Below are 17,539 nucleotides of genomic sequence, written 5' to 3'. Positions count from 1 at the left end.
TTGCATCCATAACCATATTCCTGTAAGGATTACTATTCTCATTTCCAATTTCATGCATGTTGCTAGCACTAGAAGTTGACCCAACCACCCTTTCTACCATGCTCTCATTAGGAACAAATAGTTCTTTATGTGCATAACAACACAGGTAATCCTCCATGAACCATTTGGTTAGAAGATGCATCGTTACAACATCTTGATGCAGAAACTTTAAATTTTTACACTTCCTGCATGGACAACTAATACTGCCATCAGCAAAATTCATCGGGATAGATGTTGTGAAATTAATAAAACCCTGAACCCCGTTACAATAATCCATCCTCCGCAATACTTGGGGTGAGTCCCAATACATCCATGAACGATCATCCATGACTTCTATCGAACCTCTATAAAATTATGACGACAAAATGTATTAATTAACTACGTTACGTAAATAAACATAACAAAAATATTGGTTTTCCCCGACATTATCCAACAAACTAAAAAAAAACTTATGTTAAATATTCATTATCAATTATCAACTATCAACGTCCATACAAAATTTATACATATATAAATTTACTGAAATCACAACTTTGCAATAGAATTCATAACAATTAAAACAGACCCGTTAAACAAGCTGTTATTTATTTCATCACAACACATCTAATTCGGTGTAACTCAAATAAAGTTTCAACAATTTACAAACAAATATAATTTGACAAAATCTAAAACAAACTATAACAGCTACAAAATTATACATTCATACTACAAGTTTCTTTGACAAATAACAATCAAACAAGTACATACGTTAACAAAATACATATACTAAAAAAACAATAAAATTCTCATTTAAATGTTAAAACTATATAAAAAGGATAAATTTACTTACAAAAAATGATAAAATCCACAAAAACGGATGTTGTGACCACGTACAAAAGTATAAGAAACTTGAGTGCTTGTGTTGAGAAGATGGGAGAGTTGGGATAGGTGGTTGGCTGCAGTTTGGGAGGGGAGAGGTGGGATGGGGAAGAAGAAGGAGAAATAGAGGAAGAGAGTGTCGGCAAAGTGGGTATATATTGACTTTTACCGATGGAATCACCGACGGACACGTTCCGTCGGTGATTCCGCCGGTGAAAGTGTTACATCACTGTACGGATATCCCAGTTTGAATCCCTCGATCATTCCGTCGGTAAAATCGTCTGAAAAAAATCCATGTCATCACACCGTTGTAACTTTTCAAAAAAACTGTATAGTCCGTCGGCGATACGGTCGGTATATACCGACAAATTCGTCGGTATATATCGACCGTATCGCTGACGGATGGTATCTGTCGGTATATACCAATAGATTTTGAGACGGAATTATATCCGTCAGTAATTCCATTGGTTTTCGCCGATTTTCTGGTAGTGTTGATTGTGTAAAATTTAAGGTTATTACACGACAAATCAACTATATCCAAGGAGAATATAATCTTATTAGAGATAGGGAGAAATAAGAAATTACATATTTGGAGGAAGAGAATGATCAACTGGACTCAACTCCTAGGTTTTCACACCCATCACTTCCCTTACAGTTGTTGCAAATAACAACTTTAGTTGCTACCCTCAGCAGCTCCTTTCTTTTTGTTCCTCATGTTCTCTCTACTTTTCTCTCTTTTAGGTTTATATTGGAAGATTTTGTTTTTGTTTTTTTGGCATAATATATGCATAATAATTGAAAAACAAATGTTAACATTCTCATAAAAAACCATAATATTATTTAAGAACTATGAAAAAAAATTAATAGCAACTTAAAAATCATGTTAAGTACTTTACTCTATAAAATGAACTTCAATGTAAAAAAACTTTAAACTATTATAGAAAAATGTCAAGCGTTTGGGCCAAAGAGATATATGAGGCATATGTGTTTAACCCAATGTAAGAAGGCCTAGCACCCATGGCACTACTTGACCTAGCCCACTTTTATGACCCTTTTTTTTTCTAAAGGGTAGATGACATGTGAATCTTTTATTTTAAATATTAAAGAACTCTAAAACGCGTGGATTTTTTACTGAAGCGCACTGTAGCGTTTTTTTTTTCTCTTCTTTTTTTTCTGTAGCAGAATTGTTTTTTTCGCTTTTGTTTCTTTTTTTTTTACATGTTTTTTTTTCCTTTTTTTTTACTCAAAATTGAATTATTCTTCTTCTTCTTCTTCTTCTTTCAAAATTATATTTGCTAATTTTTTAAAATATTGAGTTGATTGAAAATTTAACTATATTGTTTTTTTAAAAAACATTGTGCATTGCTATAATATTCTCATACATTTTTTTTTTCTTTTTATGATTTATTTTTTTTTTCCAAAATGGTCTTTGTAGATTTTATTTTTTTTATATTAGGTTGGTTGAGAATTTAGCTTTGCAATGTTTTTTAAAAAAAATATGGATTACTACAGTGTTTCCCCTACATAGTTTTTGTTTTGCTACAGTGTTTCACCACATATTTTTTAAAAAAATTATCTTTATTGAATTTATTTTTTTAATATTGAGCTAGCTGATAATCTAGCTTTGGCTTTCCCCCCATGTTTTTTTTTTTTAATTTTGTTTTTCTTTTTTTTCCAAAATTGTCATTTTTTACATATTTTCTTTTTTCTTGTTTTGTTTTTTTCAGAATTATTTTTGTTGATTTTATTTTTTTACTATTAAGCTGGTTGAAAATTTAGTTTTTTTGTTTTTTTCTTTAAAACACTGTAGCTTTCCCACGTGTTTTTTTTCCCTTTTTTTTTCCTTTTTTTTACATGTTTTTTTTTCATTTATTTTACATAAAATTGACTTTTTTTTTTCCAAATAGTCTTTGTCGATTTTTTTTATATATTGAGCTGGTTGAGAACTTAGCTTTGTAGCTTTTTTCAAAAAACAAAAAAAACACTATGGATTACTACAGTATTAGCTTTTTTTTCCTTTTAATTTTGTTTAATGAATTTTTTTTGTTTGATTTAGTTTGTTAGTGTTAAATTTTTTTTAATTTAGTTATCAGATTTTCATGATACGAATCTTGGATTTGATGGGCTAACCTGATTTGACGAGTTATTTTTTCCATGTAGTTTTGTTTGTTAAATTTAATTTTCTTTCTATTTAATTATCAGACTTTCATACTTTCATGACACGTATCATGAGCTTGATGATTTAACTTGATTTGATGGGTTAACCCATCATTTTTTTTTTCTATTTAGTTATCAAACTTTCATGACGCGAATCTCAGGTTTTACGGGATAACCTGATTTAAAGGGTTAACCCAATTAATTCAATTTTTTTTCTTTTTCTTCATTAGGTTTTTTCCTTCATGTTTGTTTTCCTTCCTGTTTTTTAATTAATCTATTTAATTATCACACTTTTATGACACGACCTTATAGCCAAACCCACATCCAATATTCTTGGGTCCGGTGTTGTAGCCAGGCTCACTTGAACTTGGGTCATGCAAGTTTAATTTTATTACAAATATTACTCTTAGGTCAGGCATTGCAACTACACCTATTCTTGAGTATAACTTTGCAGAACAACCCAAAATTTTTATTTTTTTATTTTTTTAATATTTTTATACAAAAAAATGACCCGCGGCATCGCGCGGGTCATGTATCTAGTAAATAAGATTACGCGTTGTCTTCTTACTTGGATTCTGATCATTAAAGCGGTGGCTGAGAAATTGGGATGGAATTGTTTTTACATAGTAAACCTAATAAATTAATTTATCAATTTAAACATGTTTTTTTATTTTAAAAAATTATTTTTGATATCAGCACATGTACATCAAAACGATATGAAAACATTAAAAATATATTTTTTAAAATAAAAAGTTTTTAAAAAAAATTAAAAACATGCTCTAATCTTGTTTATGTCCAAGTCGATGTCATTGCCCTTACAAAATAAAAGAAAAGCTAGGCAGTCAGGTTTCAGGTCATTTTCATTCCAGCAATGTTCAGTTAATTTTGCCATAACATAACTCATGTGTGAATGTGCCGGGGTTGTACAAGTGCGAGCTTAAGATCACTTTTTTGAGTAAGTTCCTGTCTCTTAATTCTTTTTTCCTTCGTAATTTATAGGAACCTGAAACATTGGTTTAGAGGATAAATTGTGTTTGGTAGAGTAGACATTATTTTCCCTTGTCTGAGAGGATGGAAAGGGAGCTACGAGAAAATTGTCGTCCATGACTGCCTTTTTTATCTCCCCGAAATGGATAGAATGAGGGAATGATGATATGGTACTTTCTAGCTCTAACCCTTCGTTCTCCTGTAAATCAAAGCATACGATATAATTTTGTTATTTTTAATTCCACTCTCTTTTTCTTTTTTAATTAATTAAATATAGGCAAGAACTGGACACTTAATTTACAATTATTTATAATTACGCTCTTCCACTTATATGAGAAAATTTTAAATATAGGCTTTTTGCGTTTTAAAAGCGATTTTGAACAAATTAAAAAAAATTTATTTTTTTCTTTGTTTTAAATTAATTTTTTTTGTGTTTTTAGATCATTTTGATACGCTGATATCAAAAATAATTTTTAAAAAATAAAAACACATTATTTTAATATATTTTCAAATAAAAAACACTTAAAAAATAATCATAACCAAACTCTCAAATCACGCTTAACCATGTTGACGTACAGAACAAAGATTAGAAATTGGTATCTCAGCTGTTCCTGGCTTCCAACCAAAAGCTGAAATTATAAAGAAAATAATGTTACAAGGGTCTCAAGATCTGTACTTAATTTTCACTTAGTAGGATATGATTAAGAAAAAAAAAACGACCATTATCGAATATTTCTACCAAAACATGATTTATTGTAATAAAAAGCCATTATCGAATATTTCTACGACCAAAACATGATTTATTGTAATAAATTTTTTTTACTAATTTTTCTCCTTTATTTTATTTAAAATCTATGTTTTTTCAGTTTGGTTTTTATTAGAATTCATGTTCTCATTATTCATGTCATGAGTTTGACGAGTTCACTCGGGTTGTTTTTTTTAATTTTAATTTTTTCAATCTTATTTTTTAATACTGAGCCGAGTTAATTGAGAATTGTTAGATTATTTTTAAACTTGTCAAATCAACCGGGTGATATCGAGTTGTTAAAATAATTATATATCAAATACAATTGGCTTTTCTAAATAGCTTTCTACCATTAGAGTGCATATAAACAAATATAAAATCTTACTAAATTATGTGGTTTGGCTTTAGGTAGATAATAAAATCTCACTAAATTTGTTTTTCACAATTGATCCCTTTCTTCGAAAGAAAAAACAAGAAGCGATACAAACAAAGACATTGAACTTATCCCCAGTTTGTCTTCTTCCTGTTATCATCTCCCTAGTTACGACTATGTGTAGCGTCTTCTCTTTATGAAGCAAGAGTTGGATTTAGGTTTGCTTTCACTAAGAAAAGCTAGCTATAGCTCACCACTGGCACATAGAACCCAACCTTAATAAATCAGACACAGCATGGCTTGGATATTAACCACTCTAGCCTTGATTGCGCTCGCTTTCTTCCTCCGAGCTTGGCTGTCGAAAAGAAAGATCAAGGATAGCAAGTTACCCCCTGGTCCAATAGGGTTTCCTATATTTGGTAGCTTACATTTGTTAGGGAAGTTCCCTCACCATGACTTGCATCAACTAGCAAAGAAGTATGGCCCTATCATGTATATGCGGTTAGGCTTGGTGCCTACTGTAGTTGTCTCATCGCCTCGGGCTGCCGAATTGATTCTTAAGACCCATGACCTCGTGTTTGCTAATAGGCCACCAAATGAGGCTGCGAAGCATATCACTTACGAGCAGAAGGGCTTAACATTTGCTCCATATGGTTCTTATTGGCGCAACGTGCGCAAGATGTGTACCCTTGAGTTGCTTAGCAACCATAAAATAAATTCTTTCATGTCCACGAGGAAAGAAGAGCTTGACCTCTTGATTGACTACATTAAAGACGCTTCTCGTGATCGTGTTGCTGTTGATCTTAGTGCCAAGGTCTCATCTCTAAACGCTGACATCAGTTGTAGGATGATTTTTGGAAAGAAAGACTTGGAAAAGGAATTTGATGAGAGGGGGTTCGAACCACTGACTCATGAGGGCATCCGTATAGCAGCAAGTTTTAACTTGGGAGATTACATCCCTCCAATTGCACCACTTGACCTTCAGGGTCTTACAAAGCGCATGAAGGCCATAGGCAAGGTTTTTGATGACTTCTTTGAGAAGATTATTGATGAGCACATTCAGTTCAAGGACGAAAACAGAACTAAAGATTTTCTTGATGTCATGTTGGACTTCTTGGGATCTGAAGAAACTGAGTATCGTATTGGTCGAGGCAACATCAAAGCCATAATCTTGGTAAGAACGCATAGAATTAAAATAACTGTTAGTAAGCAGCACATAACTCACATGATTATCCTTAAATCTGTACCTTTCTCTTTCAGGACATGCTTGTAGGCTCAATGGACACCCCAGCCGCAGCAATTGAGTGGACTCTCTCCGAGCTCATCAAGCATCCAAGAGTAATGAAGAAAGTCCAGAAAGAGCTGGAAGAGAAAATAGGCATGGATAGAATGGTGGAAGAATCAGACTTGGAGGGCTTGGAGTACTTGCACATGGTTATAAAGGAAGCTTTCAGGCTCCATCCAGTGGCACCTCTACTTGTCCCTCACGAGTCAATGGAAGATTGCACCATAGATGGCTTCCTCATCCCGCAAAAAACACGTGTTCTTGTAAACGTTTGGGCTATTGGACGCGACCAAAGTGCTTGGACTGATGCAAATAAGTTTATTCCAGAGAGGTTTGCTGGGAGTAACATAGATGTTCGTGGACGCGATTTTCAGCTTCTCACCTTCGGGGCTGGGCGCAGGAGCTGCCCTGGAATGCATTTGGGACTAACCATGGTTCGGCAAATTGTGGCACAGCTGGTGCATTGCTTTGACTGGGAGCTTCCTAACAATATGTTGCCGGAGGAATTGGACATGACTGAGGCGTTTGGTCTTGTAACCCCGAGAGCAAACCATCTGTGCGCCACTCCAACTTATCGCCTTCACCTCTGATTATGGCTTAAGCAATGTTTCGATTTCTTGTTATTTGATATTCTCTGTTGGAAGTGTGATCATGTAGGGATTGTCTTTCCCTTGGATTCATGGAATAAACTGTAGACTCATATCAGCATGTTGATGTTTCTTTTTGCCTGTCCAGGATTTTATTCAAATTAAACTACATCCCACAATTTATTATTTGAATTTCTTATTTACTTTGATCTCCCGGTCAAATACATGTAGGATTTTATGAGTAATTATTAGTTAATCCATTGCCTCTGTTGAAGTTTGCTTCAAGTTGCTGTCAAAGACTCTGTTTTTCTTCTTTTATGATTTTTTCTGCAATAATAAAGGGTGGTCCTAGTCTCTACGAGCTTGTTTATCTGTTAGTTTGTTATGAGATCATGGCATGATATCTGTTAGTTTTTGGAAATGGTGATTGTATAACAGCTAAAGGAAAAGAGACCGTTGACATCACAACAAACTCGGGTACAAAAACAATTTCTGATGTTCTCTATGTACCTTATATAGATCAGAATTTGTTAAGTGTTGGGCAATTAATAGAGAAAGGTATGAAGGTAATTTTTGAAGATCAATCTTGCTATATCTTTGATGCTGCTGGACAAAAAATATTGCAAGCCAGGATGAGAGGCAAAAGTTTCTCATTTCTACCATTTGAGGAGAAGCACACAACTTTTTCCACAAAGCTAAATGACATAGAAGTATGGCATAAGAGGCTGGGACACTGTCATCAACAATGAATTCTCAATATAAAAAAGCATGATGCTGTAAAAGGTGTGTCTTCATTCACTGATCACTTACCAAATTGTAATGCTTGTCAGTTTGGTAAGCAAAACAGGAAACCATTTCCAAAAATCAACTTGGAGGTCTACACAGAAACTTCAATTAATCCATACTGATGTTGCCGGTCCTCTAAGCACATCTTCACTAAAATGTAGTTGATATTACATTATCTTTATTGATGATTTCACTAGAATGTGTTGGATTTTCATTATGAATCCAAGTCAGAAGTAGCTGGGATTTTTGGAGATTCAAGGAGAATGTGGAGAATCAAAGTAGTAACAGAATTCAAGCCATTCGTTCAAATAATGGTAAAGAGTACACTTCATCATAATTTAATCTCTACTGTGAAGATGCTAGCATTGAACATCAACTCGCTACTCCTTACACTCCAGAACAGAATGGAGTTAATGAGAGGAGAAACCGATATATAATAGAGATGGTTAGATGCATGCTACATGAAAAGAATTTGCCAAAGATGTTTTGGGCAGAAGCAGCTAACACAGCTGTTTTTCTTCAAAACCGACTTCCAACAAAATTGTTGGAAGAAAAGACACCTTTTGAAGTTTTATATAATTACAAACCTTTACTAAGCTTTCTTAAAATATTTGGCAGTATATGTTTTGTTCATGTTCCACAAATCAAGACGGACAAGCTTGATAAGAAGGCTATGTCAGGTATCTTTGGTGGCTATAGTATTGTTTCTAAAGCCTACAAAGTATATCATCCTCAGACTCAGAAGATGGCCATTACTAGGGATGTTCATTTCCATGAAGAAGAACAATGGGACTGGGGAGACTCACAAAGAAATGAGCTGTTTGCAGATCAAATCAAACCTCAATTACAGGATGAATCATTTGATGATTCACCAATCAAAGGCACCAAATCTCTTGAAGACAATTACCAAATGAGTAATGTAGCATTCTGCGAACCAGAAGGCTATGAAGAAGCTCAGCAGAACCCAGAATGGCAGAAAGCAATGCAAGAGGAGATATCCATGATTGAAATGAACTGCACATTAGAACTAGTTGACAGACCACCAGACAAAATTATCATTGGCGTGAAGTGGGTATTCAGGACCAAACTGAATGCAGATCGCACCATCAACAAACATAAAGCTAGGTTGGTTGTTAAGGGTATGCTTAGATTTATGGTGTTGATTATTTTGATACATTTGCTCTTGTAGCAAGGATGGATACCATCAGATTGTTATTTGTTGTTGCTGCTCATAAGAACTAGAAAGTATACCAGCTAGACGTTAAATCAGCCTTCTTAAATGGCATTCTGCAAGAAGAAATTTATGTTGAATATCCAGCTAGTTTTGTGATTCAAGGAAAAGAAGACAAAGTTTATCTGTTAAAGAAGGCTCTCTATAGGTTGAAACAAGCACCTAGAGCCTGGTACTCACCAAAATTGATGACTATTTGATAAGTTCTGGCTTTCAGAAAAGCTTATTTGAAGCAACTCTCTATGTAAAGAAGATTAACAATGATGTTCTCGTAATATCCCTCTATGTTGATGATCTTATAGTGACAGGAAGCAATATACAACAAGTTGAAGAATTCAAGCAGAAGATGATGCAAGTTTTTGAAATGACCGATCTTGGTCTCATAAGTTTCTTTCTAGGAATGGAAATCAAGCAAAGCAAAGAAGAAATATTCATTTGTCAGAAGAAATATGCAAAGGAAATCTTGAAAAAATTTCATATGGAGAATTGCAAACCAACAACCAGTCCGATGAATAAAAAAGACCAATTCAGCAAAGAAGATGGAACTGCCAGAGTTGATGAAGAGAAATTCAGAAGCTTGATTGGTTGTTTGCTGTATTTAACAGCAACTGGACCTGATATACTTTATGCAAGAAGTCTTCTATCTCGTTTTATGCATAGTCCAAGTGAAATGCATATGAGAGCAGCTAAAAGAATTATGAGATACATCAAAGGGACATATAGTTTTGGTGTTAAATTTTTGAAATGTCAAGAGTTAAGATTGGGGTGGATTCATTGATGACATGAAAAGCACTTCTGGATTCTGTTTCAATCTAGGATCAATACTATTTTCATGGTCATCCAAGAAACAAGATATTGTAGAACAATCTACTGCAGAGGTAGAGTTCATTGCAGCCACAACAACGGTAAATCAAGCACTATGGCTTCAGAAGATTTTATGTTATTTGTATATGGAGGACGAAGAAGCTGCAGAGATCTCAGTTGACAATCAAATAGCCATAGCAATCTCTCACAATCCAGTGTTTCATGGAAAAACCAAACACTTTAACATCAAACTTTATTTTTACGAGAGGTGTAGAAAAATAGTGATGTTAAGTTGATTTATTGCAAGTCTGAAGATCAATTGGCTGATTTGTTTACTAAACCACTTCCAGTAAACAGATTTGAGTTTCTAAAACAAATGATAGGAGTCTGCAGCTCTTAAAGCAAGGAGGAGTGTTGAAGTTTGCTTCAAGTTCTTGTCAAAGACTCTGTTTTTTGTCTTTTATGATTTTTTCCGCAATAATAAAGGGTTGTCATAGTCTCTAAGAGCTTGTTAATCTGTTAGTTTGTTAAGAGATCATGGCATGATATGTTCCTATAAGTTAGCATTTAAGTTTATTTTCATTCTATATATTTGAAAAGATTGTTATGAACTAAATGCAATCTATTCATTTCATTCTAAATAAACAGCGGTAATAATTTGCTGGTTTAATTCTCTTCTACGTTCTTTCTTCACTTAAACACTCAAACAATTAAAACACTTTCAGCCTCCACTTTCACTTGTAAAAGAGAATATGTGATTAGTGTTAGAGAATAATATAAATCATGCCCTAGGACCTCACCTAAAAGCTTAAGCTATTGGGTTGAGATGGTTCTTTGACATGGTATCATAGCCTCGATGACCCAGTGGTCACAAGTTCGAATCTCACCACCCTCATTTATTTGATAAAAATCAAGCACAAGGTAATGTGGGCATGTGCAACTTTCAAGCCCAAAGGGCTTTTACTTGAGGGGGTGTGTTAGAGAATAATATAAATCATATCCTGGGACCTCACCTAAAAGTTTAAGTTATTGGGTTGAGATGGTTCTTTGACAATTAGTTTTGAGATATTCTCTCATTATTCCCTATTTCAAAAATTTTGCATTTTCCATTTTTAGCACAGTATTAAAAACTTAGCTTAGATTCAATTTTAGAAATGGCAATATCTAATAGAGAATAATAACAACAACAACGCTTTTTCCTCCATAATTTCATTGCCTATAGAAGGGACTCAACAACTAAAATGCATTGTCCAAGTGAAATGCATATGAGAGCAGCCAAAAGAATTCTAAGGCACATCAAAGGCTCATACAGTTTTGGTGTTAAATTTTTGAAGTGTTAAGAGTTAAGATTGCATGGTTTCTCTGATAATGATTGAGGTGGATTCATTGATGACATGAAAAGCACTTCTGGATTATAAATACCCTATTTTCCTTTCTACAACTGCCAACAACAAAGAAAAAATGGGGGGAGAATATTTTTAAGTTTCTTTTACAAAAACAATGATGCGAACCTCGTGGTCACGCAACTCACACGCAAAGACACCAATTCCCAGAAAGCCAAGTAAATCAGGTTTGATAGGAGTGTGACACAAAGATAACTTGTACCTAGGCACTAACACTATTGAAAACGGAGACCCCCACCCAACGAATATTGATTCACGAACGAGAAGTATAAGGATGACGTCACGAAGACAGTTGTTCTTCGATAAGTTGTTTTTCAGTTTTTTAGAGAACTATAGAAGGGAGATTATCTCACCTACACACACACACACAAAGTGCGGCAAACAAGAAGTTTTATTAATCTAAATTGTCTAACATTACATGTCTAGTTATGCCCTTATTTATAGTGACTCCAAACTAAAATAAACACAATGGACCCCTTATGCGGACTTATATGATGTTCACTTACAATTAAATCCAAATAATATAAATAAACCCTAAACTAAGAAGAAAATAATAATAACAATAATAAATCCGAATTTAATATCCTAAATATAATAGGATCAGATTTTTTGCCCATTAGAAGTCCCATATAAGCTAGGAGAATCAAATCTGAAGGTAGAATTAATTCTGAAATCTTCTTTCCTTTTTTTTGTAGCTATGATGAATAAGGAACCCTTGTAAGAAAACGATTCTAAAACATTTATGAATCCTTGCCACACTTGGAAATTATGTTGCAGCCCATTAAAGATCTTTGTAGAATTCAGAGATTCCCAAAATAAGCTGCCACATCCTTTTAGGAAAAGAATCCTAGCCAAATAAGAAGTCCACAAGTCAAAAGGAAGTAAATAACAAAATTCGTATAGCCTTTGTTGACCCGTGTTTCGATGCCTTCCCGAACTACGATTGACCTGACATTTAAACCCAATGTAGGACACCATGTCAGGAGACTTCACGTAAATTTTCAGCTTGATCCAACGGTCGGATTGAGAATTGTGATTTTTGCCGTAAAACTGGATAGTTGCACATTTTACGTCAGAATCCGAATTTGACCTTTCCTGGATCGTATCAAAAAATTGAGAGGAAATCCTACAAATTGAAAGGGGTTTCAGTGAGTTTTTGGCTAAGGGTTGAGGGAAACAACATCAAAACAATAATTTAGAGAGAATAAGTGAAGAAATTTAGGGATTTAAAGTGAAAAATTTTGACTACTTAAGAATCGAAACTCACTTTATCATCATGTAAGGGTTTAAAACTTGATTATGTAAGGTAAATTAAAAACAATTAAGAATTGATGTCTAAATTGTAAATTCTAGGTTAGGGTTACAAGAAAATTTAGGGAAAGTGAGAGATTTGCCTTGTTTGATGGAATTGGGATAGAAATAGACGAAAGCAACTTAGAATAATAATTAAATGAAGAAAAATCATAGTCTTTTGGAAGCTAGTGGTGCCAGCCAAATATTAAAGAAAAATTAAAATAATACATGAATGTTGTTTGTTTGAGGTTACTGTAGCACGTGTTGAAATGTGGAGAATTAATTTACAATAAATAGAAATCTTGTGTTTAATTTGTAATGAAAATATTGGTTATGCTTTGATTATGAATGTTGTCATTTTGTTGAGAATTGTAGGATTTTGTGTAATGTTGAAGTATTATGGAAAATTATACAAATGAGAAGAAAACTATTCATATTCCTTCTTTAATGTTACATTCGGCTAGAGAGAGAAAGAAAAGAGAAATTGTCCAGAACAAAAAATAGTCTAGCTATTTTGAAAAACGACTAGACCTATTTAAGAACACCATAAGACTATTTGTCAAAATGATTAGACCATTTTTGTTATTGTCCAGTTTTGGAAAAAATTTTATCTTTTTCTAGTTTTCTTCAGTTCTTTTGAGTTTGTTAAGGGAGACGGTAATTAATTGTTTGATTGAATTTAGCATAAAATGTATTTTTAATTATGATGGATGAAACACTTGATGTGAGGTTGTGACAATTATACATGATAAAAATTTAGAATTTTCAATGCGATTAAATTGAGAATTCAAAATCTATATGGAGAATAAAATTGACCTTTATGGTGGATGAATTTACCAACGAAATCACTGACGGAAATGCTCCGTCAGTGAATCTTTCATCGGTAATTTTTTGTCTGTTACTAAATCTGTTGGTAATAAAAAAATATTATTACCGACAGATTTACAGACGAAACAGACGTGTAAAAAAAAATTACCCGCTTCATTCTGTTGGTATATCCCTCGAAATATACCATCGGTAATTATTTAAAAACATTTTAAAAAATCCATTTTATAAAATTATAAAATAATTAAATTAACATAAATCAACACTCTATAATATATACTCAAAATGCTTGGAAAAAAGAATAAGAAAATCAACTCAAACAAATTTGCAACAAATAAATAATCTCACAGCAACATTGATACAATTATTAAGAACAAAAACAATTAAAAATAAAATAAAAAACAAATATAGTGAAAACAATCATGAAAATGAAGACAAAAGAAAAATCTTACCTTAATGTAGTTGCATGTGAAGCTAAGGAGAGAGAAAAAATTTCGCAAAGCATATTAATTAAAAAACACTAAGAGGATAAAAGAAGAAAGAAGAAGAAGACATACCCGAGCATGGAGGAGAACAGAAGGAGATGATGATAGAAGAGAAGAGAAAGAAATAAATATTGATGTTTTTTACATATAGTGAAGAAGAAGAAAAAGAAGAATGAGTCTCTCTTGTGAAATAAGGAGATTCAGGTTTTTTATTGGGGCTCGTTAGTGACGGAATTACGGACGGATAATTAAATATTTTTTAATTATTTCGTCGGTAATTCTGTCTGTAATATTTAATTTAAATTTTTAATTTCATAAAAAGTTTTCAGAAACCACCTACAATCATCGATGATTTTAAAATTTAAAAAAACATTGTTTGCACTGCGTTTCTAAACATGCCCTAATCTTGTTTCTGTCCAAGTCGATGTCATTGCCCTTACAAAATAAAAGAAAAGGCAGTCAGCTTTCAGGTCATTTTCATTCCAGCAATGTTCAGTTAATTTTGCCATAATTAAGTTCCTGTCTCTTAATTCTTTTTTCCTTCGTAATTTATAGGAACCTGAAACATTGGTTTAGAGGATAAATTGTGTTTGGTAGAGTAGATATTATTTTCCCTTGTCTGAGAGGATGGAAAGGGAGCTACGAGAAAATTGTCGTCCATGACTGCCTTTTTTATCTCCCCGAAATGGATAGAATGAGGGAATGATGATATGGTACTTTCTAGCTCTAACCCTTCGTTCTCCTGTAAATCAAAGCATACGATATAATTTTGTTATTTTTAATTCCACTCTCTTTTTCTTTTTTAATTAATTAAATATAGGCAAGAACTGGACACTTAATTTACAATTATTTATAATTACGCTCTTCCACTTATATGAGAAAATTTTAAATATAGGTTTTTTGCGTTTTAAAAGCGATTTTAAACAAATTAAAAAAATAATTGTTTTCTTTACTTTAAATTAATATTTTTTTTGGTGTTTTTAGATCATTTTGACGTGCTGATGTCAAAAATAATTTTTAAAAAATAAAAACATATTATTTTAATATATTTCCAAATAAAAAAACAACCGCAATCAAACTCTAATTCATGCGTAACCCATGTCAACGTACAAAACAAAGATTAGAAATCGGTATCTCAGCTGTTCCTGGCTTCCAACCAAAAGCTGAAATTATAAAGAAAATAATGTTACAAGGGTCTCAATCTGTACTTTTCACTTAGTAGGATATGATTAAGAAAAAAAAAACGACCTAAAGTAGCATCACTTAGTAGGATATTATCACTTAGTAGTTTAATTTATCATTACCGTTTCCGTTCACTTGAGAGCTGTTTATCTCTGTGGTCTAGCCTTAGAGCAAATTGGATTTTCTAAATAGTTTTCTACCATATTAAATGCATATAAACAAAAATAAAATCTTACTAAAATATGTGGTTTGGCTTTAGGTAGATAATAAAATCTCACTAAATTTGTTTTTCACAATTGATTCCTTTCTTCAAAAGAAAAAACAAGAAGCGATACAAACAAAGACATTGAACTTATCCCCAGTTTGTTTTCTTCCTGTTATCATGATCTCCCTAGTTACGACTATATATATGTGTAGCATCTTCTCTATATAAAGCAAGAGCTGGATTTAAGGTTTGCTTTCACTAAGATAGAGCATAGAGACCAACCTTAATATATTAGACATAGCATGGCTTGGATATTAACCACTCTAGCCTTGATTGCGCTCGCTTTCTTCCTCCGAGCTTGGCTGTCGAAAAGAAAGATCAAGGATAGCAAGTTACCCCCTGGTCCAATAGGGTTTCCTATATTTGGTAGCTTACATTTGTTAGGGAAGCTCCCTCACCATGACTTGCATCAACTAGCAAAGAAGTATGGCCCTATCATGTATATGCGGTTAGGCTTGGTGCCTACTGTAGTTGTCTCATCGCCTCGGGCTGCCGAATTGATTCTTAAGACCAATGACCTCGTGTTTGCTAGTAGGCCACGAAATGAGGCTGCGAAGCATATCTCTTACGAGCAGAAGAACTTATCATTTGCTCCATATGGCTCTTATTGGCGCAACGTGCGCAAGATGTGTACCCTTGAGTTGCTTAGCAACCATAAAATAAATTCTTTCATGTCCACGAGGAAGGAAGAGCTTGACCTCTTGATTGACTACATTAAAGATGCTTCTCGTGAGCGTGTTGCTGTTGATCTTGGTGCCAAGGTCTCATCTCTGAGCGCTGACATCAGTTGTAGGATGGTTTTTGGAAAGAAATACTTGGAAAAGGAATTTGATGAGAAGGGGTTCAAACCAGTGACTCATGAGCTCATGCGTTTAGCAGCAAGTTTTAACTTGGGAGATTACATCCCTCCAATTGCACCACTTGACCTTCAGGGTCTTACAAAGCGCATGAAGGCCGTAGGCAAGGTTTTTGATGACTTCTTTGAGAAGATTATCGATGAGCACATTCAGTTCAAGGACGAAAACAGAACCAAAGATTTTGTTGATGTCATGTTGGACTTCTTGGGATCTGAAGAAACTGAGTATCGTATTGGTCGAGACAACATCAAAGCCATAATCTTGGTAAGAATGCATAGAATTAAAATAACTGTTAGTAAGCAGCACATAAATCACATGATTATCCTTAAATCTGTACCTTTCTCTTTCAGGACATGCTTGTAGGCTCAATGGACACCTCAGCCACAGCAATTGAGTGGACTCTCTCCGAGCTCATCAGGCATCCAAGAGTAATGAAGAAAGTCCAGAAAGAGCTGGAAGAGAAAATAGGCATGGATAGAATGGTGGAAGAATCAGACTTGGAGGGCTTGGAGTACTTGCACATGGTTATAAAGGAAGCTTTCAGGCTCCATCCAGTGGCACCTCTACTTGGCCCTCACGAGTCAATGGAAGATTGCACCATAGATGGCTTCCTCATCCCGCAAAAAACACGTGTTATTGTAAACGTTTGGGCTATTGGACGCGACCAAAGTGCTTGGACTGATGCAAATAAGTTTATTCCAGAGAGGTTTGCTGGGAGTAACATAGATGTTCGTGGACGCGATTTCCAGCTTCTCCCCTTCGGGGCTGGGCGCAGGGGCTGCCCTGGAATGCATTTGGGACTAACCATGGTTCGGCAAATTGTGGCACAGCTGGTGCATTGCTTTGACTGGGAGCTTCCTAACAATATGTTGCCGGAAGAATTGGACATGACTGAGGCGTTTGGTCTTGTAACCCCGAGAGCAAACCATCTGTGCGCCACTCCTACTTATCGCCTTCACCTCTGATTATGGCTTAAGCAATGTTTCGATTTCTTGTTAATTAATATTCTCTTTTGGAGGTGTGATCATTTATAAGGGATTGTCTTTCCCTTGGATTCATGGAATCAATTGTAGACTCATATCAGCATGTTGATGTTTCTTTTTGCCTGTCCAGGATTTTATTCAAATTAAACTACATCCCACAATTTATTATTTGAATTTCTTATTTACTTTGATCTTCTCTGGGCGTAGGATTTTATGAGTAATTCTTAGTTAATCCATTGCCTCCACTTTCACTTGTAAAAGAGAATAGGTGATTAGTTCTGAGATATTCTCTCATTATTCCCTGTTTCAGAAATTTTGCATTTTCCATTTTTAGCACTCTATTAAAGATATAGAACTAAATGAAAACAATTGCAGAAAAGAAAACCATTGCAGG

At 34.0% G+C, this 17,539-nt stretch overlaps 2 protein-coding genes across 2 annotated transcripts in view; both read left to right on the top strand.

Annotated features, from left to right (window-relative positions):
• The window catches only part of LOC18100975 (cytochrome P450 71AU50), a 56,556-nt gene extending 49,339 nt beyond the window's left edge, over nt 1-7,217 (top strand). Inside the window, exons 2-3 of the mRNA XM_006380398.3 lie at nt 5,435-6,333; nt 6,420-7,217. Coding sequence (XP_006380460.2) covers nt 5,455-6,333; nt 6,420-7,034 — 1,494 coding nt within the window. The 5' untranslated portion in view covers nt 5,435-5,454 and the 3' untranslated portion in view covers nt 7,035-7,217. The remainder of the gene's footprint in view (nt 1-5,434; nt 6,334-6,419) is intronic.
• LOC112328203 (cytochrome P450 71AU50) lies at nt 5,280-17,174 on the top strand. Its single transcript, XM_024605344.2, has 3 exons — nt 5,280-5,377; nt 15,493-16,426; nt 16,513-17,174. The coding sequence occupies exons 2-3, from the start codon at nt 15,548-15,550 to the stop codon at nt 17,125-17,127; spliced, it is 1,494 nt and encodes a 497-aa protein (XP_024461112.2). The 5' UTR covers nt 5,280-5,377; nt 15,493-15,547; the 3' UTR covers nt 17,128-17,174.
• Nucleotides 17,175-17,539: the final 365 nt, after the last annotated feature.

The sequence above is a fragment of the Populus trichocarpa genome, chromosome 7 (assembly GCF_000002775.5).
Source record: "Populus trichocarpa isolate Nisqually-1 chromosome 7, P.trichocarpa_v4.1, whole genome shotgun sequence".
Classification (NCBI taxonomy): domain Eukaryota; kingdom Viridiplantae; phylum Streptophyta; class Magnoliopsida; order Malpighiales; family Salicaceae; genus Populus; species Populus trichocarpa.
This window is presented reverse-complemented; position numbering and strand designations above follow the sequence as displayed.

Bases quoted from the DNA above. Each gene is read 5' to 3' on its own strand.
- LOC112328203 (XM_024605344.2), top strand. From the start codon at position 15,548: ATGGCTTGGATATTAACCACTCTAGCCTTGATTGCGCTCGCTTTCTTC. The intron at 16,427-16,512 runs GTAAGAATGCAT...TTTCTCTTTCAG, and splicing joins ACATCAAAGCCATAATCTTG to GACATGCTTGTAGGCTCAAT.